Consider the following 22,737-nt stretch of genomic DNA (forward strand, 5'->3'; position numbering starts at 1 on the left):
AATGTTTGACAAGTGGAAAATGACAAAATCACTAAAAGGAGACTTTTATTTTCAATTTCCTAAGAGATGTTTGCACATGATAGAGTGTTAAAACCATGAAAAATAATCAATAAAAACACACTCGATGGGCTCTATTTAAAATGCATTACCACCAGCGACAAACACAGAGCAGGAACTAATTGCTGTGTTTGTTCAAAAGAAGCTTAATGGCTCCTTTAATTTGGAGTAAGTAGTTTTAGCCTTTGAAAGTTGATTACATTTGGTACAAAGTCTATGTACACTGGGTTCCCAACCTGAAGGTCTCACTATGCTCCCCTTAAGTGATACCACAGAAGTGTTCATCCATCTATTGAACAAATGTTTAATGCCTACATAGACTGGGTAGATATGCCTACCTGCCTTCTGTATACATATTGTATTTAGTTAACATATGTGGCACCAGAGCTGGAACATGGCAATATTAATTCTGCAAGTCTTTTAGGAAAAAGCCACCAGGAAGTTTACACATGTTCTATATTTATTAACATCTTCTGAAAATGATGCTACATAGAGAATGAAATGCCGACACTATAAAAATTCCCTTATATGTAGCTGAAACCAAGTTGGCAGTGGATTTAATGTTATTTACATGCTCATTTATTGTGTGTGCCTATGACTGTGTGCAGGTGCATGCACACAGGTACCTCGGTGTGTGTGGGAAGGTAAAAGGACAACTTGCAGGAGTCAGTTCTACCCTTCTGTCATATGTTCTAGCTTTTGTGAATGTGCCCTTACTGCTGAGCAAGCTCACGGGCCTAGCTCTGGGTATTGGATATGAGACATTACTATAACTTTTGATTGATAAAGTTCACACAAAGGGTCTATGGAAATGTTTAGTGCCAACTAACGGCCATGTCAGTTAGGTCCAGGAAACTGCTCGGCACACTCAACCTTCACAATTACTGTTTATAGAAGTGACCTGAAATTCCTTTGCACTCTAGACATTTTAATGATATTTATTTTATTTAACTTTGATAAATAAAACCTAGGCTAACTATAACACCTAGAAACAAACAGACCAGGATCAAATTTTACTACTAAAATTTACTAAAGGTATTATTTGAAGAAACTAGATTAACTCTTCTACTAAATTAAAAATAGTTTCAATTGTATAAGTCTATGGTAAAGGTTAAATAAGATGATATGTATCCCAAGATATGGCTGGCAGGAGTAAACTATCAGGTGAATTCAGTGAATAAACACATTTACTATTCCCTTGCTGTCTCCTTGGCTGCCTTTATTCAATAAGTAAGCATCCACACATTTCCCATTATATCTTTTCTGTGTCTTTAGCTGTCTTTCTCACCTGACAGTCAGTTCCTGAAAGGTGAGATCAGTGTTCTATCTCATTTTCTTATCTATCCTTAGAATTCAAGGATATTCAAGACATGTTTGTAGGAGTGAATACACAAAAGATTTTCGTTCTTTGAGTAATTCACTGCATGTGATATTCTTTTTTAAGTACTCTTCTTGGTTCTATATAAAATTGCAGAATTGTTGATCAGAGGAGGTAAATAATGACTAAATGTACTAGCATCTGAGAAGAGCATCCTCTAAGACTATTAGGATAGGATTTAGATGTAATTAGCATATCCTTCCTAAGGTAAGCCTCCCCTGAAGAAATGCCTTCTGCATAGTAAGCAGGCTTGAATGAGAGAAGGAATTAAATAGGGTGACATTTTAAAAAGCAAGGGCCTAATTGTCACTAGTAAACAGACTGATCCTCATAAGGCTGATGGTGCCAAATTTATTTAGCCCTCAAAAGAACAGGGATTTTAAAATTGCTAAATGCTACTTTCCTTTAATCAAGCATTTTTAGCTGTGTTCCCATTTATTCAATCACAGAATTATAGACTCTGAAAGGAAAGGTATAAATGTGAAAAGAAACTTCCTAGTTAGTGGGAGAATGCAGAGTTTTAACTTAACAGCTTGGCACGTGACTTGTGTCCATCTGTCTGCATTAGGGCTTTGATGGGGCTGACTGATTTTACTCAATCTTTCTTGGCACAAAGTTTATAAGATTACCAATGAAACCTGTCTATGTCTACCTGTGGATCAGTAATCCTTTTATCTTCATCATAGAAATTATTAAATTATCATATCATGCACATATTTCAATATATTTCTATAAAATTTACTGCGTCTATGTGGGTAAAGGGCATAACCAAAGTAGGAGGAGAGGGACTAGGAACTGAGCTGACTGGAAATTTGGGGGAAATGATGTGGTACATATGTGATGTATATGTGTGCTTGTGTTCATATGTGACCATGAGTGTATCTGTATGTGTCTATATGTGTGTGTATGCATGTCTATAATGTGTATCTTTGTGTATCTGTGTGTGTGTGTGTGTGTCTTTTTGTGTCTGTATATGTATATGGATACCAGAGGTTAATGTCATATGTTTTTCTTCAGTTGCTTTCCACCTTTATTTTGTAAAACAGGGTCTCTCACTAAATAGGAAGACCATAGATTTGGCCACAATGGCTAGCCACTGGGTGTTAGAGATTTGCCCATCTCTACTCACACCCACACATAGCACTTATTCTATAGATACGTTATTGTGACCACCAACTCAGGTTTTCCTGCTTGTGTGGCAGGTGTTTTAACAAATGGGCCATCTAACGAGCCCCAACTAATTGATCTTTAACATTAGTTGGGGGCAATTAAAAACTTCCATATTAAAGATCATGGATAATTGATGATAAATATTATTAGACAATGATGCTGCTTCAGTATGCCCAAGTTCCGATATTTAAATCAATTAAGAGTTTATAAGAAATCTCGTCCTAACAATATCAACCAACCAGAGCTCCCGGGGACTAAACCACCAACCAATGAGTAAACATGGAAGGAACCATGGCTCCAGCTGCATATGTAGCAGAGGATGGGCCTTGTCAGGCATCAGTATGAGGAAAATCCCTTGGTCCTGTGAAGCCTTGTTTCCCCAGTGTAGTATAATGCCAGTGCGTTGAGGTTGGAGTGGGTGGGTGAGAGTGAGAACATCCACATAGAAGCACGGGATGGAGGAGAGGGTATGGGAGAGGGCGGAAAGGGGATAGCATTTGAAATGTAAATACATAAAATATAAAAGAAAAATAAATTTTTTAAAAAAGATCTCTCCCGGCAAAGATTAAAACAGAGACTGAAGGAACACCCATTCAGAGCCTGCCCCACATGTGCCCCACATATACAGCCACCCAATTAGACAAGATGGATGAAGCAAAGAAGTGCAGACCGACAGGAGCCGGATGTAGATCGCTCCTGAGAGACACAGCCAGAATACAGCAAATACAGAGGCGAATGCCAGCAGCAAACCACTGAACTGAGAACAGGACCCCCATTGAAGGAATCAGAGAAAGAACTGGAAGATCTTGAAGGGGCTCGAGACCCCATATGTACAACAATGCCAAGCAACCAGAGCTTCCAGGGACTAAGCCACTACCTAAAGACTATACATGGACTGACCCTGGACTCTGACCTCATAGGTAGCAATGAATATCCTAGTAAGAGCACCAGTGGAAGGGGAAGCCCTGGGTCCTGCTAAGACTGAACCCCCAGTGAACTAGACTGGTGGGGGGAGGGCGGCAATGGGGGGAGGGTTGGGAGGGGAACACCCATAAGGAAGGGGAGGGGGAAGGGGGATGTTTGCCCGGATACTGGGAAAGGGAATAACACCCGAAATGTATATAAGAAATACTCAAGTTAATAAAAAAAAAATCTCTCCCATTGGGAGAATAATGGTAAGTTCAGCTTTACTGAACACAGCTCCTGGATGTGATGCTAGGGGAAGGGACAGAGATTTGGTGTGGTGGTCTTTGAAACTACAAACATGGATGAGATTTTTCAAGAGGTAAATATAATGAGAAGAGAACATAATGAAATTTTGAGATATGCTGCATTTTCAAATGCCAGCTGATAGGTTCAAAATAGACACGCAAATGCTAGACCTTAAGCAACTCAAGCAGGTAAACCAAAAGTGACATTTCTCCTTCCTTGAAGAAGAAAGTCTTAAAAAGAGTAGTCCAGAAAAATGCCAAATGCCAAATGTTATAAAAATCTCTTACCCTTCTCTTCATGCTCCTCTATATATATATCCACTCAATAATTACTAAGTTCTTAGACACTCGTTTACCCAAATGTCAAAGTCAGTCCTGTCCTCAAGAAGATTACAGTTTAACCAAGTGAAATGGCAAGATGGCGTTCCTGCACAAGCCTGGTGATGTGATTTTGACCCTCCAACCCAGGTAAGATGGTAAAGGAACACTAACCTCACAACCTTGTCCTATGATGTACACATACACACATATGCATACAGGTACACACACGTACACACATATTATATAACTATATATAAAATGATAAATAAAGATTTAAAAAAGACCCAGGAAATATATGCACTATATCAAAATCCCTTGAGTTTCACAACACAAATGTTAAGTGTGGAAGGAGTCCTGTGTGGACTTTGCACTGTTAGTTTTGTCAGGATGAAAGAAATAGGAAGACAAACTATAACCAAACACTTGTAGATGAGGGACGACTATGAAGAGAGTAGGTAGGGTAAAGAAGTGTGGCTGACTCTCCTGCAACTTCTATGTTAAAAAAAAGGACGACAACAAAAAGGAAGCAAAACAGCTTCCATGTTTGTTTGTGTGTCTGTGCCTGTATAGGTCTGTGTCTGTGTCTGTGTCTGTGTCTGTGTCTGTGTCTGTGTCTGTGTCTGTGTCTGTGTCTGTGTCTGTGTCTGTGTCTGTGTCTGTGTCTGTGTCTGTGTCTATGTGTGCATGTGCTTGTGCACACACTTTTGGTTTTGTGTGGTTTTTGTCTTACAGATTTTTATTTATTTTTTTGTCTATTTGTACTTTCATATTTGATTTTTGTTTCCTTAGTTTGGAGGGAGAAGAACATAAAATTAGGTGTGTAGAGAAACAAGTTGGATCTAGAAGGAACTTGGGGAGAGGAAAGAATATGATCAAAATATACTATATAAAACATTTTAGTGAGAGGTAAATAAATAAGTAGAGTTAGTGAAAAGGATAAAAGCATGGTGGACATCTGTGTGTTTTTAAAATGCAAAAGGCTGAAGCATGATTATAAGCTGGGGTTGAAGAAAACGAGTAGAGAGAAATAACTGTGAACATTCCAAAGAAAAAAATGATAAATAAATTTTCTGATCATAATCAAAAGTACAAATGTATTACAGGTAGATTCAAATGAGCTGAAGAGGCACTACAGGAGTTCTACAAAATTTCAGGTAGGTGACTCACAAGTAAGTCCAGAACGGCTTAAGCAGAACCAGCTTCATTTTAAGTCTCATTGCTACAAATATGATGCCTTCCTGTAACAAGCATCACCCAGACCCGAGAGTGTTTTATTCAGCAGCAGCAAGTCCTGCTAATACTTATCCTCCATACTTCATACTACATCCATTCCCCGTCTATGCAAATTTGGTGTTAAATATGTACAAGCCAAAGTCAGGGAATTCTAAGTTGGGGAAAATGGTGTGTACCTTTTATTCTCTACAGAATTCTAGTTTCCAATTCTTGCACTGTGGTGGTGTAAAGTCTGCAATTATTTCTATTCCGTCCTGAACTTCATAGAAGCAAAGTAAAGAAACCGAGAGAAGCAGTTACTTAGACAATAAAGCATCTTTCTTTTCTAAGATAAAAACGTGATCTTACCTCATACGCTTTTCTCTCAATCCAGCTACAAATCGAAAAGTAGGCAGATATGAGATAACCTAAGGTTACTTAAATCCATTTCGGTTATTTAGTTCCTCAAAATATGCTAGTAAATGTACTGCCAGCACACTCAAATATTGTTAACCCCTCCCTCTCTCATCCTCCTTCCCTCATCCTCCCCCTCTCTCTTACACACACACAGACACACACACACACAGACACACACACACACACACACACACACACACACACACAGACACACACAGGCTATAGGCCCCAAATCCCGTTCAATTTTTTTTATTTCCGATGAAATTTTTTTCACTTTGACATTTATATAACAGATCGATAATGCTTTAACAAATTGAACAAACATGAAGTTTATTCTTTGTAAAATCCATAGAACTCTGAATAACTTTTATGGAATTTGGAGATATGTAAAATCCATTTGTGCTTATAAATATAAAACTGTACATTTATTTAATTATGGTGACTCCTTTTGATTTCCCTTAGCACAATCCTAGAGCACTGCAATATAGTTAATTTTTATTACATTTATTTTGGTTTGTTCAGTGTATGTATGTACATATACAGAGACATAAGTGTGGAGGACAGAGGACAACTTAGAGGATTTAAAACTTTCCTTCCAGCCTTTGGGCCCCAGGTATCAAAGTCTGATCTTCAGATTTTGTGACAAGTACCTTTACCTACTGAGTCATCTCACAAGGCTGACAATATAGTTATTTTTGTCCTTGATTTTTATATCATTAGATTAATCCTTAGAAGTGGAAATAATCTTACTCTTTCAATACAAAAATGTCTTACAAAGCCCTAGGTACAGAATTTAAAGTTAATCCATACTTAATTCAATTTCCTACAATTCAGCAAGAAATAAATTATCTGTGTCTACACAAATCTACATGGGGAAGGTAAGATTATGAATGACTGAGAATTACATAGAAAAACCAAGTGGTAAGTTGAACAAACGGGGAGCATGCAAATAAAACTATAATTAGTATTTGAGGTGAAAACTGTGGGTTCTACGGTAGCACTAGACAAGTGCAAAAACTGTGTTCCTGCTTCCTTGTTTAAGACATTATTTTAATTAATGTCCTATACACGTCTCAACTTATAATGAGGATCAGTATGTACAGGGTAAAGGGGTGAAGGTATGTGAAATTTCTGAGCCAACACATTGAGAGAATCATTTGGTTATGACAACTAATCTGGTTAAGTAAGTGATATTTCTACTCAATGGTTGTTGGCTTTGAAATTGTTACTCACTTCCCAAAGCTTTTTATCTCATGTATGTGGTCTTACAACATGTTCCTATAACATATAGTTTTGTCTACTCCACTTTGTGTTCCCACATGCACACATGCACACACCTGCCCAGGAGCTATCTCATACCCACAGATGAAATACACACAAACACATTAGTTTATTTTTAGTACGCTTTTTAGTTTAATGGCTGGACACTTCTAAACAGATTCCTGACCAAAGCATCACAACCACCTCCCTACATGACCCTAACTGCTATTTATTATTTCTAGATAGTTTAGATTTTTTTAACGTATTGGTTAATAGGCTACTTATGAAAACAATTATTTTATTGTAATATCTTATTATTATCGCAGTCAAGGAAGTCTATAAGGGATTAGAGAGACAGACAAGTGGTAAAGAGCACTTGCTTCTCTTACAGAGGACCAAAGATCGGTTTCCAGGACTCATGTCCGGAAACCTCTTATAACTCCAGCTTCAGGGTAAATAGTGCTCTCTTGTATACATATGTGCGCGTGCGCGCGCGTGCACACACACACACACACACACACACACACAGAGGGGAGAGGCAAATATATAAGCACAAAATATACAAAAGTAGACAAAATTATGTTGATTCCTAAGGAATGCCATTTGATTATCAAGGTCTGAGAATAATGTAAATGTATGGAAAGTTTTAAAATGAATATTTTAGTGATATCATGGTGCTTCTCTGTACTTTTTCATCTGAGTTAATGATCTATTGTAAACAGAATTTATTTCTTTCTGTCTTTTAGCCTGTGTAGACTCTAATAGAAGCCTTCATAGCACGTTGTTGGTAGCACCACAACCCAAAGATAGTGGTGGAAATCACCAAGGAACCTAGATGAACAAGAACTATGTAATCCATGCTGAGCACTGAAGGAATAGATGGATCATAGAGCAATGTCATTGCGGTGAATTTACAAGAGTTTCAAACAAAATTAAAACTAGATTTGATTTGTACTCCACAACCTCATGGTCCAGACTATAAAAATATGTTAGCATCTGCTTCATCACTGAACTATACGGGACATGAAAAATCTGATCAAAGGTGATGAGTAAGGAGAAGTCAGACACATGAAAGTGAAAGAGAAATGTGTAGACTAGACTAGAGTACTAGTTTGTAAACTAGTACCCCTGGTTTTTTTTAAGTTTTTTTATTTATTTATATTTATTAACTTAACTTGGGTATTTCTTATTTACATTTCGATTATTATTCCCTTTCCCGGTTTCCGGGCCAACATCCCTCTAACCCCTCCCCCCTTCTCTATGGGTGTTCCCCTCCCCATCCTCCCCCCATTACCACCCGCCCCCCCAACAATCACGTTCACTGGGGTTCAATCTTGGCAGGGCCAAGGGCTTCCCCTTCCACTGGTGCTCTTACTAGGATATTCATTGCTACCTATGAGGTCAGAGTCCAGGGTCAGTCCATGTATAGTCTTTGGGTAGTGGCTTAGTCCCTGGAAGCTCTGGTTGGTTGGCATTGTTGTTTATATTGGGTCTCAAGTCCTTTCAAGCTCTTTCAGTCCTTTCTAAGATTCCTTCAACAGGGGTCCCATTCTCAGTCCAGTGGTTTAATGATGGCATTCGCCTCTGTATTTGCTGTATTCTGGCTGTGTCTCTCAGGAGAGATCTACATCCAGTTCCTGTCGGCCTGCACTTCTTTGCTTCATCCATCTTATCTAGTTTGGTGGCTGTATATGTATCAGCCACATGTGGGGCAGGCTCTGAATGTAGTACCCCTGTTTTAATGATAGGCCTTTACATGGCATCGTGTAAGTGAAAGCAATTTGGATTAAATAGTAAATAATTAATTATAGCATGACAACTTTCACATACTGTTGTAGTTTGAATGTGAACTATCTCCTGTAGACACATACGTGGTCCCGAGATGGTATGAGAAGATTGTATAGCCTTTAAAAGGTGAAACCTTGCTACAGAAATTATCTCACTGAAGTCAAATTTGAGGCGTTATAGCCCTCAGGCCACTACCTCCTATTCACTCTAGACATCCTGAGTTGGAATGCAGTTGACCGGCCATCTTCCTGCTTCTCCCCATCTCTTCCCTGCCTCGACCATGTCCTCTCCACTATGATAAACTGCATCCCCCTCGATCCATGAGCTAAAATGAATTCTTTCGTCCTTAGGTTACCTGGCAGGATATTTTATCACAGCAATAGAAAAGTAGCTTGCACATATGTTGGCATGTATGGGTTCAAATCCTAGCGTAGAGAGGCAGGCAAGCTCCACATGAATGTGAATATGCTCTGTCAATAGATGGATGTGGCATCTCTACTGCCATTTGAAGTTCTCTACATCTTCTTCGGAGTCAATCCAATATTCAGAACAAATCGGATATTAAAGGTAAAGAAACCGTATTCAGCTGCTTCTTTTTCTCCTGATGGAAATCTTGAAGTAAGTTTAGACATCCTAAAATTCACAGTGCTCAATTTATTCTAAACAGTGCTCCATTTCTCTGCCTTCATCATTGCTATTTTTGAATGGATAATGCCATAGATTCTACAGATGGAAATGGCTACTAACTGCCTATCTTACAAACAAGTACTTTTTTATAATCCAAAGTGGAATGTTTTTATACTTCTAAAGATGACGAGAATTACAAGTAAATATTTTTTCTCTGCAACCTATTTTATCAGAGATTTCCTGAATGTCTAAAATATCAGGTGATCAAACAAAGCAACAAATAAACTAAAAAAAATAAGAGGTTAAATTTCCTGAAGCCCTCAGACACATCTACAATTTACCTGGAAGGCAAAGAAAGTTTTCTGTGTAATAATATGGAAAGAGGTTCAAGATAGATTGTTAAGGAATATGGGAAAAGCTAAATAAAAAACACTTTACAGAACAATATTAATTTATATAAGCCATAAAAACTGTTAAATTTTCTAAATTGAAGTAAGTTACTAAATACTACAAATGTTTTTTCAAAAACTATTTAAAGCAGTTGCCTAAGATGGAAAGAAAAATCAAGATGAATAGAGGCAAGAAGAAGGACAAAATGTTGAAGTGATGTATTTAATATTGATTTAGAAATACATATTGCCTACATATATCCTAAGACATACATATTTTATAAACTTAGATTTGTTGGGTAACTTGTACAAGTGAGAGGCAAATCTGAATGAATTTTTTACATACATCTTTAAGAATAGCAGGAGTTAAGAGTACTGACTGCTTTTGCAGGATCCAGTTTCAATTCTCTGCATCCACATGCCAGCTAACCATGGTTTGTACCCCTATTTCCTGGGGATCTGGCACCCTCTCCTGTCAGCTGTCAACATCTTATGTAGAGCAAATAGACATACAGGCAAAACACCTATACACACATTTTTAAAGGTATTTTTTAGCTTTTTTTAAAAAATTGGTTATTTTATTAATTTACATTTCAAATGTTATCCCCCTTCCCTGTTTCCACTCCGCAAATCCCCTGTCCCCTCCCTCCTCACCCTCACTTACTCAAATTTTTGGAAGAATGCCAATGATACTTCTACTTCAAAAGCAATACTCTTAAAAGAAACTCAAAATATGTTATAAATTTGAATTGTGTATCTTTTGCATCCTGGGAAAACAAGTTGATTATATCTCCAGCAGGATCTAGCCACCATGATGGATCGTACAATGGCAATGATTACTGGGGCTAACTTTGCTACACACGTTGTTAAAGCTCAACTTCCTTTATCTATTTTATTCCTCCCAACAGTTTCATGCTACCACTGAGGAAGACGAGAGTCAGCATAGTGGGAAGTCTGTCTACCCTCACTGATAATGTTGACATTACTTATCTTACTGCAGATTATTTGCTATAATATTGGCAGATAGAGATCAGGCACAAAAATCTTTCTTTCTATGCTTATGATTTTTCTAAGTTTAAAGAATCCTGACCCTGTATTCCCATATGCCCAAGAAAACTCTAGAGTGTCCTGGTGTGATGTTGGAATATGAGTGTTAATCGAGGCAGAGCACTATACCCTATCTCTGAATCCATACTAGAGAGCTTTCTAGAGGCAGCATTTAATACAGAATATTATGTAAGTCAACACTGAATTTTTTTTCTTAGCTGAGTAGTCCTATCTTTCAGTTATTTATAAAGGTGTTATTGGGAGAGACAATTCTCTAGGGTAAATATTATCATGTACCTGTCTCCAGATTATAAATGGAAAAAAATGCTATGAACACAAATTTTCTCTTTGAACACATTAGTTTTAAAACATTGTCCTTTCAGCAAACTTCTAGTAAAGGCCAAATAAAGAAGTTATCAAAAATTGTACTTAACATTATCTGAGCTTTTGAAGGATATTTTCAGGAATTCCAGGGAAAGAAACGTTTGTGTATATTTCTACCTTAAGAGGAAACATTTCTATTTCACATATAAGATGAATGTATTGCACATAACAGTATTCTATTACATATACTATTTTTTAATCCAAAGGCTCGGCAGTCACATACAGATTGGGCGATAATTTGGAGTGGCTGAGGACTCTTCTCTGTGAGATCTTCCCTTTCTAAACACATTCAGTATGTCAATGCACACCTTCACACACTCTTTTCACTACATCATTTTTAGGTAAGGAGCCAAAGGATGACATAGACAATTTTTCCAGAACCACATCAACAATAGTGCTGGCGGTTAGTTCTGGGATCTATGGTGATTCCATGGTCCTATTCTGTGCCCTGTGTCCTATAGAAATGAAGGAAGAAGGAGAGGATGAGGTAGGAGTACCCCAAGGAACTGAGAGCTGAGAAAAAACTAGAAATGAAAGAGAATGTACAGCGTTTGTCATCCTGGGCCTGGGTTACTTCACTTGGTATTTTTCTCTAGTTCCATTCATTTACCTGAAAATGTCATGATTTCATTTTTCCTTACAGCTGAGGAAATATTCTTTGTGTACATCTGCACATTTAAGAACCTTGAGGGAAAGAGCAACTCTGTTTCAATTAGATCACATGAAGCCATTGAACCTTCAGATAGCACAGAACACAAGCCTCTAATAATGTTTAGTGGACTCTACATTTTGAAAAAAATATAGATTTACTGCCTCTTCCTTAAAAACAAAGTTAACAACAATTTTTTCTTCTTTTATTTATATTTGGAAGTATGATTTTAACCATTGCAGAGTAGAAATTTACTATATGCGTTAGAAAGAAACCCATTATTGATTATCCACATGCATCACAAATAAGACTGTAATAAATGGATAAAAATAAAACAAGACAATCATTTCTGTAGGCTTGGTACCGTGTTAAAATACTGTTTCAAGAAAATATCATTAAATATGACAGACATGGGATTTTTTAAAGGTGTGAACAAAATCATTTCTAATAAAACCTGTGTTGTATAGTTTTAACTAAATAAGCATACAGTTAACTTATTTTTTATTTCTTTTGCTTATTTCTTATACAGTACACTTCATTCTTTGAGTTTAACCATCACCTGGAGTCTATAATGGACAGAGCATATGTCTACAGGTGAGCTTCATTGGTAAATTTGGGGGAAGCAGAGAAAGTGGTGGCAGGACATTTTAAAAGGCATTTAGGAGACAATGACCACCCTGCTCAAAAACATGGGACGTTTTCTATCTTGCTATATAAAATGAGTGCATATTCTAAAGCCAATTGGGCTGTTTTGAGTACTAAAGTAAGGAAGAGAACCCATCATGTTACAGTTTAAACAATAAGAGAGGAGTACACTCTTGCAAGTCAGCTTTCCAACTCTCATGGCAATTTATGCATAGCCTAAATTTCACTCATTTGCCATTCTGAATTTCCTGAGTAGAAACCTTCGATCACAGTTCATCACAGCGTGAAGTCCTGTGAGCCTTTACGATATCCAGGTAAATCAGTGCGGCGTATTTTATGGGACTCAAAATGAAGAAGCGACCCTTGAGGCGTGTCTTTCACAGAGTTGACTCACACCATCTGTGCAAAGAAATGAAGACTTTCTTTACACTCCGTCAAGCCCACTCAAGACTCTGCAGGCAGACAACATGTGGTGTCACCTTCGCTTTCTACTGCACAAATGAGAGTTGACACTTAGCAAATCTAAAGCGAGAGAGCTCATTGGAAGCATAGAGAAAAAGAAAACGTTGAAATCAGCTGCTTTCCAGAAACAATGTTGAGCCTTACTTTCCATTTATTCTCTCTGACAGGATAATCCGAACAACTGGCTACTTGCTGTTTCTTCTGCACATTAACGCCTGTGTTTATTACTGGGCTTCAGACTATGAAGGAATTGGCTCAACTAAATGGGTCTATAATGGGGAAGGAAACAAGTGAGTTCTAATTTTGAAAGAGACTTTTCTTTCTCTTCTAAATTTTCAGTTTTAGTATGAGAATTTTCATAAGCCCCCATTTCTCCAAGCTTTTATAAGTATGTTAGTGGTACCTTGTGGGGCTCTGGTACTGTGAGCGGGGGTGGAGCTCTCCACGATGATCTCTCACACAGCTAGGTGCATGGATTCCGGCGAGGGGGAGAGAACTTAGGCAGAGAGGGGGAACAGCTTTTGCTAGTTCTGTTCCTTTCCACCACTGCTGCTTCAGTTGCTCCCCGGGGTAAGGGGTGAAGGAGAGCTTCTGGCTGCGATTTCAGTGAGAGCAGATCTCTTCCCCAAGAGACAGTGTTACAGCTCTTATGATAGAAGCTCTCAGACCATGGAATAATTCCTGCAGTTTTAATTCAGGACACAACATTTAAATACAGTTTTTGGATGGCTCAGTGTCTGACAGCAGGTACTTCCTATTTACTGGTTGGGCCTCAGAGCTTGGGAAGACCTCATCTACGTACTTGGGGTCGTGGTCCTGCTTCTACATCTGATCTGTCTTGAGCCTAAGTTAACTGTGGTCACTGTCTTCACCTCTGGAGGAGGGGTTTGGGGCATTGTCCTCTGTGCCTGATCTGTCTTGAGCCTATGTAACCTGTGGTCACATCCTCATCTGTGGAGGCAGGGCTTGAGGCATTGCTCTAAGTAACTGATCTGTCTCAAACCTCTCTACAGGGGTTGGGGGTGTGGAGCTAGCGAGGCCTTGATCTGGGAGGCTGAGAATGTACCTGCCTTCCCTATTAGGGTCAATTCTTGGGATTTGCCTTGTCTCAACCAGGAACCAGGGTACCTTTCACAGCTCACCGCCCCACAGTACATGAGTTTTATTGTGATATTTTTTCATGAGGGTACATAATCTATTTTAGCCATATTGACACCTCTCAATACCCTTGCTCATGCCCTTCCTACTCCCATTGGTTGCCTTCCTCTTCCCAAATTCCTCTTCTACTTTTAGTGTGTATGTATGTGTATGTGTGTGTATGTGTGTTTGTGTGTGTGTGTGTGTAAGCATGTGTATGTTTGTGTGTGGGTGTGTGCATGTGTGTATATTAATTTGTACTATTTACAGGAGCATAAATAGGAGGATATGGAAAAATAAGCAGTCTACCAGTAGCTACATCACTAAAGACAACTGTTAGTCACTGTTCAGCCATAAGTAGTAAAACCTCTCTTGTGGGTTAGCATGCTTTTAAGTGAAAAAGTATAAGAGAAAATAGAAACTGTCAGAGCAGGGTGTGGGGGAGGGGGCGTTGTGGGTGTATGCCTGTGTGTGTCTATGTGTGCATCTATGCATGGGGGTATATGTGTGTGTATGAATGTGTGTATCTATGTGTGAGTGTGTGCATGTGTGTGTGTGAATGTGTCAGTGTGTCATGTGTGGTGTATGTCTATGTCTGTGTGTGAGTCTGTTTGTGTATGTTTGTGAGGGGGTACGTGTGTGTGCATATGCATATGTGTATGTGTCTGTCTGTCTATGTGTGAGTGTGTACATGCATGGTATATGTGTGGTTGTGTATATTTGTAGATGTGTGCATGTGTATGTCTCCATGTGTGTGCAAATATGTAGATGTGTGGTGTGTAGATGTGTACATGTGTGTGTGTCTGCATGTGTATATGAGTATGTGCATGTGTGTGTAAATGGGTGCATGTCTGTGTATGAATGTATGTGTGTATCTGTTTCTGTCTGTGTGTATTATGTACGTGTGTGTGTAGTCGTGTGTGTGTGCGCGTGTGTGTGTGTGTATGTGTGTGTATCTAGGTGTGTGAATGTGTATGTGATGTGGGTGGTGTTTGTGTCTATCTGCATGTGTATGTGTGCATGTTGGTAAAGGTGTGGGTGTGTTTGTATGTATGTATGTGTAATGGTTTGTATATGCTTAGACCAGGGTGTGGCACTATTAGAAGTTATGGCCCTGTTGGAGTAGGTGTGTCACTGTGACTGTGGACTTTAAGACCCTTATCCTAGCTGCCTGAAAGTGAGAATTCTGCTAGCAGCCTTCAGATGGAGACGTAGAACTTTCAGCTCTGTTGCACCATGTCTGTCTGGACTTTACCATGTTCCTGCCTTCACATGGAGAGCAAAGAGAGTAAAAATATCTCAAACATTATATACTACCATAAGCAAGTCAGTTATGTGTAAAGAATTATAATTATCTTTTTTTTAACCAGCACTGATTTTCTAAATATTTTTGATAGTACACTAACTACATCATTGCCCCCTTCCCTTTTCTCCACCCAAACAATCTCACGTACTCCTCCTTTCTTTCTTCCAAATCATGGCCTCTTTTCACATTCATTCACTTTAGACCTGATTTTTTAAAAATCTTACAGTCAAAGACCACTGATTGTAAAACACACATGCACACACAGTAAACAGGGTCTTAGAAATCTAAAAATCGATCCTGTATAAACAAAATGAACTTAGAATGTGAATATTTACTTTAATATGAATAATTTTATGGAAAATTAAGATGCCAACTATATTTAGTACATTAATACCACAGTAGCTAATGGTGAAAGACTGGCGGTGCAAGTGTTATGTTAAAGTGAGTAGTATGTGTTAGTCAGGTTTCATTTCTCTGGAAAATGTCTGAATGAGGCAACTTATTAGGGAAAGAGGTAGTTTCGGCTCATAGCTTCAGAGGTTTCAGTCCAGTGTAAGCAGGCTCCCTTACAGTGGACCTGAGATGAGGTGGATCACCAGGAACAGCAACATCAGAACAGCAGGAAGCCTTTAGGACAGCAGATATCACATCATGGTTGGTACCCAGGAAGCAGAAAGAGAGCAAGCCTCTGAAGTTAGTGGACTTTCTCCTTTATCTGTCTCTTTCCTATCTGGGTTACAGTTCATGGGATAGTGCCATGAACATTCAGGAAAGATCCCCAACTTCTTTAATTCTCTCTGGAAATGCCACCCCAAGGGGTGTGCTTTGAATACTCTTCTAGATCCTTCCCAGTCTTGTAATGTAGACAATTACAACTTTCCATCATAAGTTACAGTAACAAGTTCTAACACTTGAGTGTTAGAATAAATTGGAACTTCATGGCATGGAAGGAAAATGATATAATGATTTTGAGACAGGGTCTCTATACATAGTTCTGACTCCCTGGAACTTTTTATATGGACCAGGCTGTCTTTGGATTCTTAGAGATTTGCCTGTTCCTGCCTTCCCAGTGCAGGGATTAAAAGTATGTGGCACTACACCCGAAGAATATAGCAGTTTTAAGAAAAGACCCGTTAATTATGCAATTACCCTGCAACTTAAATTTTGCACACATTTTTATTGAATAGAAATTAAAATATATATCAAAGTGGTAGGAATACATAAGAATTTTCAGAGAAAATAGATTCACAATAATCAGAAACTTTATATAGCCAAGGAATGTTTTTGATATTTTTGAAAGCTGTACTTATATACATACAATGGAGACTACTTAGGAATTTGTATAGATAAATTACATGTACACAAATAGCTCTCAATAGACTACACAAAGCATATGTACTTTGTGATGCCATTTGTATAAACCAATGGATTAAATGATTCTATTTACAACACCGTCAAGTGGAATAAAAAAACTAAGACGTTCAACAGAGGTACCCTGAAAGCTACATCAGGCAAATGAAAGCCTGTGAAACAGAAGTGATTCAACAGAATGACATCTGGGTTCATGGATTAGGTGAGTGATTATTGCTCAAATGTAACCAACTCAGGGCAAACTGTCAAAATCCCGGTGGAATCTTTCCCTGCCTTACATCACCCACAAAAGTCAAATAATTAGATTGAAGACTCAACTGTGAGACTCCCAGTTATGAAACTGCTAGAAGAAAACAGAGCGCGATAGCTCCATGACTGTCTTGAACAACAATAAGTTTAATGTGGCCCCTCAAACACAAAAGCAAAGGTCAATCCACGGGTTTCCCCCACACTAAAAATATTCTATACCAGAAACAAACATTGGTTTCCATCACACTAAAAATTGCTTATACTAGAAACAAAATGATCAACAAATCAAAGCTGGACAGAATATTTTCAAACCATACCTGCGATAATGGGCTAATGTCCCAAATATGAGAAATTCCGACAATTTAATAGCAAAATCTTTTAATGAACAAGGTTTGAAATGAGACTTCTTGAATACAGAGAAATGGCTGATAAAAACATCAAGGGTGCTCATCATTAATCACCAGAAAATATATATCAAATCTACAACATGTGAAGGAATCAGAGAAAGAACTGGAAGAGCTTGAAGGGGCTCAAGACCCCATATGTACAACAATGTCAAGCAACCAGAGCTTCCAGGGACTAAGTCACTACCTAAAGACTATACATGGACTGACCCTGGACTCTGACCTCATAGGTAGCAATGAATATCCTCGTAAGAGTACCAGTGGAAGGGGAAGCCCTGGGTCCTGCTAAGACTGAACCCCCAGTGAACTAGATTGTTCGGGGGAGGGCAGCAATGGGGGAAGGATGGGGAGGGGAATACCCATAAAGAAGGGGAGGGGGAGGGATTAGGGGGATGTTTGCCCGGAAACCGGGAAAGGGAATAACACTCGAAATGTATATAAGAAATACTCAAGTTAATAAAAAAAATGGAGGTTCTCTGGCAAAAAAAAAAAAAAAAAAAAAAAAATCTACAACATGGTTTCTTATTGCCACAGCTAGGATTACAATAATCAGAAAAGGAAAACAGGTATTGTGAAAAACACAGGGAAGGAGGCAGTGCAATGAGTGTCTCTATATGGCCAGGGACTTGGAAATCAATATAGGAAACAGAACATTGACATCTCACATTTTTTAAATGTCTTTTTAATTACGAATATTCTAATGAGTAAGATCGTAACAATATAGCTTTGATTTGCACTTCCCTGATGATCAATGATATTGAGAGATTTTTTTAATACTTTTTGTTTAGATTATTTTGAGTTTCTTACATGTTTACAGAAGCAAAATTTCCAGTTCACTTTTTCACGTCCAATGTTAAATTTTACCTTATTGTTTTAACTGGGAGTTATGTGTTGTCATGCATTAAAATTTTATAGAGAGTCTATGTATTAAATCAGTCCAATGGACTCTCCTTGAAAAGATTTATCTGCCTGGAGTGTAGATATTAGAGATAAGACACCCTTGACTAATTAAGCTAATCCTAGAAAATCAATATGATGCCATCTAATTAAATTACAAATCTTACCTTTGGTTGGGAATGTCTTGGTGTGTAAGACATGTCTGAGAAAAGAATCCAAAAATAAACCACAAAGCATCAGGGCAGAAAATTTTCCAATTACCATAGCATACTATTTAATTTTTTAAAAGTTCAAGGCTAACCCTTGAGACTTGGGAAATCAATGCCAACATTTCAGATTCAGCTGTCATTTTTAGCATTTATAAATAGGAAGGTGAATGAAGGTAATACTGTGTTTGTTCAAAAGTGATGTATAATAGAGCCAACCAATAGGAAAAAAATTAGCCTTTTCCCACTCTTTGGAGGTATTAAATTTTAAAAGCTTCCTTATTTTAAAGAAACCCAGAGGTGAGAACTTGTAACCAAAATAAATTAAGTGACAGTGTCCTTAAAATTTGGACATGAAAAGTTGAGATTTGCCCATAAATTTACTTTTGTTATTTGTTTCTTTGAAATCAAGTCTACTATTATAAGCCAAAGCATTCTGGACACTCAGTGACCGATTTACTATTTTGACACCATGATTCTAAACTCTCCTGAAAGTTAGTGGACTCTTTGTTACTAGTTTTGTTGTGGTGGCTAGTCCTTTATCTACCAGGTTAAAGATATCCCCACGTCCTGTGAGCCCTGCTTAGTTGATTCTGTGGACACATAGAGACTGGAGTGACCATCAGGGAGCCTGTATGATCTGAGCTAGGCCATTTACAGATGTGTTACAGTTGGGTAGTTTGGTGTTCCTGTGGAACTCCTAACAGAGGAGGGGTTGTCTCTGACTCTTTGCCTGCTTTGAGACTCCTTCTCCTTACTGGGTTACCTCATCTAGTCTTGATATGAGGCTATGTCCTTGGTCTTATTGTAACTTGACGTGCCATGCTCCATGGATATCCCTGTTCTTTCTGAAGGAAAATGGAGGGGGAATAGGTCTGGGGGAGAGTGTAGGTGGGAAAGGAGCTGGGAAAAGTGGAGGGAAGGGAAACTGCTGTTGGAATATAAGAGGAGAATTTTTTAAATTTCATATCCTTTAAAACATATTGAACTTGAAATTTATTACTTATAGATTTTACTTTAATAAATAAGACACCAGCATGTTTCGTTCTTTCTTAAACTCCATTTCTTGGTATTTGAAAATGGTTACCTTTGTTCAAAGACTAATACAGTCATAAAGTTCTAAAGTGTCCCTGCTCTGTGTGACCTGCCAGAACAAGAAATAGAGCCTGTTTTTAACTTATTGTTACTAGGAGCTGTGCTTCCACACATACGGAGGTCAGAGCACAACTTTGTGGAGTTACTTCTCTCCTTCTATCTTTACATGAAACCCAAGGCTTGAACTCAGGTTGTCAGACCTGTGAAACAAGGACTTTTCCCATTGATCAATCTCCTGAGCCCCACCTCTCAAAATGTTTTAATTTAACATTTTAATTGGCCTATTAAGGAGCAGTTTTCCTTGTGGGACTTTGGAACATACTTCAGTTTGGTTGGTTTCACAACCGCCCTCCTCATCATCATCTTTCTGTCCCTCCTCCTCACTGAACCTTGATGTCCCCAATATTTCCACTTTATTATCTCATGTGTTCTATTGACTTCTAAATGCTCTCCTTAAAGACTCTTTTCCATTTCATCGATGCCTTTCTAGTATCCCAGTATTTACCATCATTTATGCTATGTAGATCTGCATATAAGGGAGAACATACAGTATTTGTCTTTATGATTCTGAGTTGCCTCTTGACTAATTTAATATTTTCCAGTTCAACTCACTTTTTTAAAAATTTCGTGACTAATTTTTCTTTATGGTTAAATAAAATTTAACTCTATGTTATATATTTTTCTTAGCCATTCATCGACTAATAGAAATCCAACCTAATTTCATTTCCTGTCTGTTGCATATAATGCAGCAGTGAGCATGTGTATGACAGCCTCTGCAGTAGGATACAAAATTCTTTGGGAATTTACCCAGGAGTAGTATGACTAAGACATTTAGAACTTCTATTTTAAAAGTAAAAGCTTGACTAAGGCAGAATTCTGTAGAAAGTTTTAATCTACCATGAACACAAGAATGAAAGAAGAAAAAACAAATTGAGACCACTGAGTTCATTCCCTATCTAAAAATTATTTGGATTTTTAAAGTTTAATTTTATTAAGTCCTTGAGAATCTTATACAATTTGCAGTGGTCACTACTAATCTGTCACTCCTCTCTCTAAATCCTCACATATCTGCCTGACCTCCCTACCACCCCAAACTTAATGTCTTAAAAAGAAATTAGAAATCTGATTTGTGTTACCTGTACATTCCTGGGTGTGAGGCCATCCGTTGAACCATGGTGCACCCCCTTAAGCAAAAGTGACAATCTTTCCCCAAGAAGCTATCCACTGTCCACAGCTCTTGAGTCAGGAGTGGGTCTCTCTATGCCTTCTTACTCTCTGCTAAAGTAGTAACTGTCTTGATCTTGTGCAGCTGTTGTGAGGGCATCCACAGCTGCTGAGAGCACGAGAACTTAGCCATCTGGGTATTATAGCATGGTTATCCTGTACTTTATATATAATATTCATTTATAAGTTAATACATACATGTCCTTTCAAGACTGGTTACCTCACTCAGGATGATATTTTCTAGTTCGATTCATTTGTCTGAAAAATGCATTATGTTTTTATTTTAATAGCGATAGTATTGAGATAATACCCAGGGGGCTCCCCCTTCTCAGAAGAAAAGTAGAGGGGATAATGGGGGAAGATTTGTGTGAGGGGGAACTGGAAGGATGGGGGGCTGATATTGGGATATAAAGTGAATAAAAAATAAATGAAAAAATATTTAGAAAAGGTAGTGAACATATTTATGTGCTCTATTCTTCATATCTGGAAACAATTGAATCTAAATTATAAAGAGTTATCAACATGCTCCACATATTGCTGGTTTGATAACTAAAATTTTTGTTACATTTATTTGTTTTAGAGAGATTGAGGATAGCACAGTATGCATGCGTGATTCTCCTTTTCCAATAGTGACTCCTAGTTATTGGACACAGGTTATCAGGCTTGTTAGCAAGTAACTTTACCTGGTGAGCCATCTCAGCACCACTGGGTTGGCAAGTTAAAGATAGCCTCAAATTCTTTGCTATCCATTGAGAGATGGAGCCTAATATATCTTCTAATTAATTCAAGCTAGTCCTAGGGATTTGCTTGACAAATAGAACAAGGCAAGAGATTATGATATTATGGGGTTTCAGGATTATATCTTAAGCTACATATTGGGCTATGATCTAGAGGAAGTAGTTGCTATTAAGAAGTCCATAAACTTATATATTATAGTTTGATTTTATGTTCTTATGGTGTGTGTGTCTTTTCCTTTGTTTTTGTTTTGTTTTGTTTTGTGGTTTTGTTTTTTATCTGTCTCTTTCCTTGGGTTTCTTCTGGTTTGTTTCTTGGTTGGTCTGTTAATTTCTAAAAAAGACAGAGAGAAAAGGTATGGAGTTAGGTGGGTGAAGATGTGGGGAAGATCTCTAATGAGACAAAAGGAACGTGTATAGGGAAATATTTTGCAATTGAAAAAAAAGTCTACATACCTTGAGGCAGGCAGAGTATGAGGAAACGCAATCAAGTCTCATTAGGAAGTAAATAGGAAGGCTTTCTTCTGGCATCTGTTACCAACCAGACCAGACTTAGATTTGTAAGGCAAGAAGATAACCTGGGCATTTCAAGAAGAGATTATATGGAGAAAAACATGCATACCAAGCCAAGAGTAAGATTCAAGAGACAAAGCAGATGACCTCAAACTCATCTTCCCAGAAGTCTTCAAACATCCAAGTTGTTCCACGTTACCCATTCACTGTGAAACATAGAGAGTGCGTCCTTGTTAAATTTTGTACAAGTCTTTCACTCAAGAAATAGAAGCCTGATAAAGCAGTCTACTGATTTTTGGAAATAGCTAGTAAATACCCTCCTTGTGTTTAAGTGTTTAGTCATTTCCTAATGTTTGTTAAGAAGTATACTGTATTTCCTCACGTGAGTATTTTGTTCTCCCTTCTAAGAAGGAATGAAGTATCCATATTTTGGTCTTCATTCTTCTTGGGCTTCATATGATCTGTGAATTTTTTTAGGTATTCCAAGCTTTAGGGCTAATATCCATTTATCAGTGAATGCATACCATGTGTGTTCTTTTGTGGCTGGGTTAGCTCACTCGGGATATTTTCTAGTTCCATTCATT

At 38.0% G+C, this 22,737-nt stretch overlaps 1 protein-coding gene across 2 annotated transcripts in view; it reads left to right on the forward strand.

Moving 5' to 3' along the window:
* The window catches only part of Cngb3 (cyclic nucleotide gated channel subunit beta 3), a 249,521-nt gene that overhangs the window by 131,774 nt on the left and 95,010 nt on the right, over nt 1-22,737 (forward strand). The window contains exons 7-10 of one of the 2 annotated variants that reach the window (NM_001271238.1): nt 5,241-5,291; nt 9,295-9,381; nt 12,440-12,504; nt 13,185-13,307. In NM_001271238.1, coding sequence (NP_001258167.1) covers nt 5,241-5,291; nt 9,295-9,381; nt 12,440-12,504; nt 13,185-13,307 — 326 coding nt within the window. The remainder of the gene's footprint in view (nt 1-5,240; nt 5,292-9,294; nt 9,382-12,439; nt 12,505-13,184; nt 13,308-22,737) is intronic. The other variant, XM_087550433.1, reaches the window with a different exon arrangement.

This window comes from Rattus norvegicus, chromosome 5, assembly GCF_021556685.1.
Source record: "Rattus norvegicus strain SHRSP/BbbUtx chromosome 5, alternate assembly SHRSP_T2T, whole genome shotgun sequence".
Classification (NCBI taxonomy): domain Eukaryota; kingdom Metazoa; phylum Chordata; class Mammalia; order Rodentia; family Muridae; genus Rattus; species Rattus norvegicus.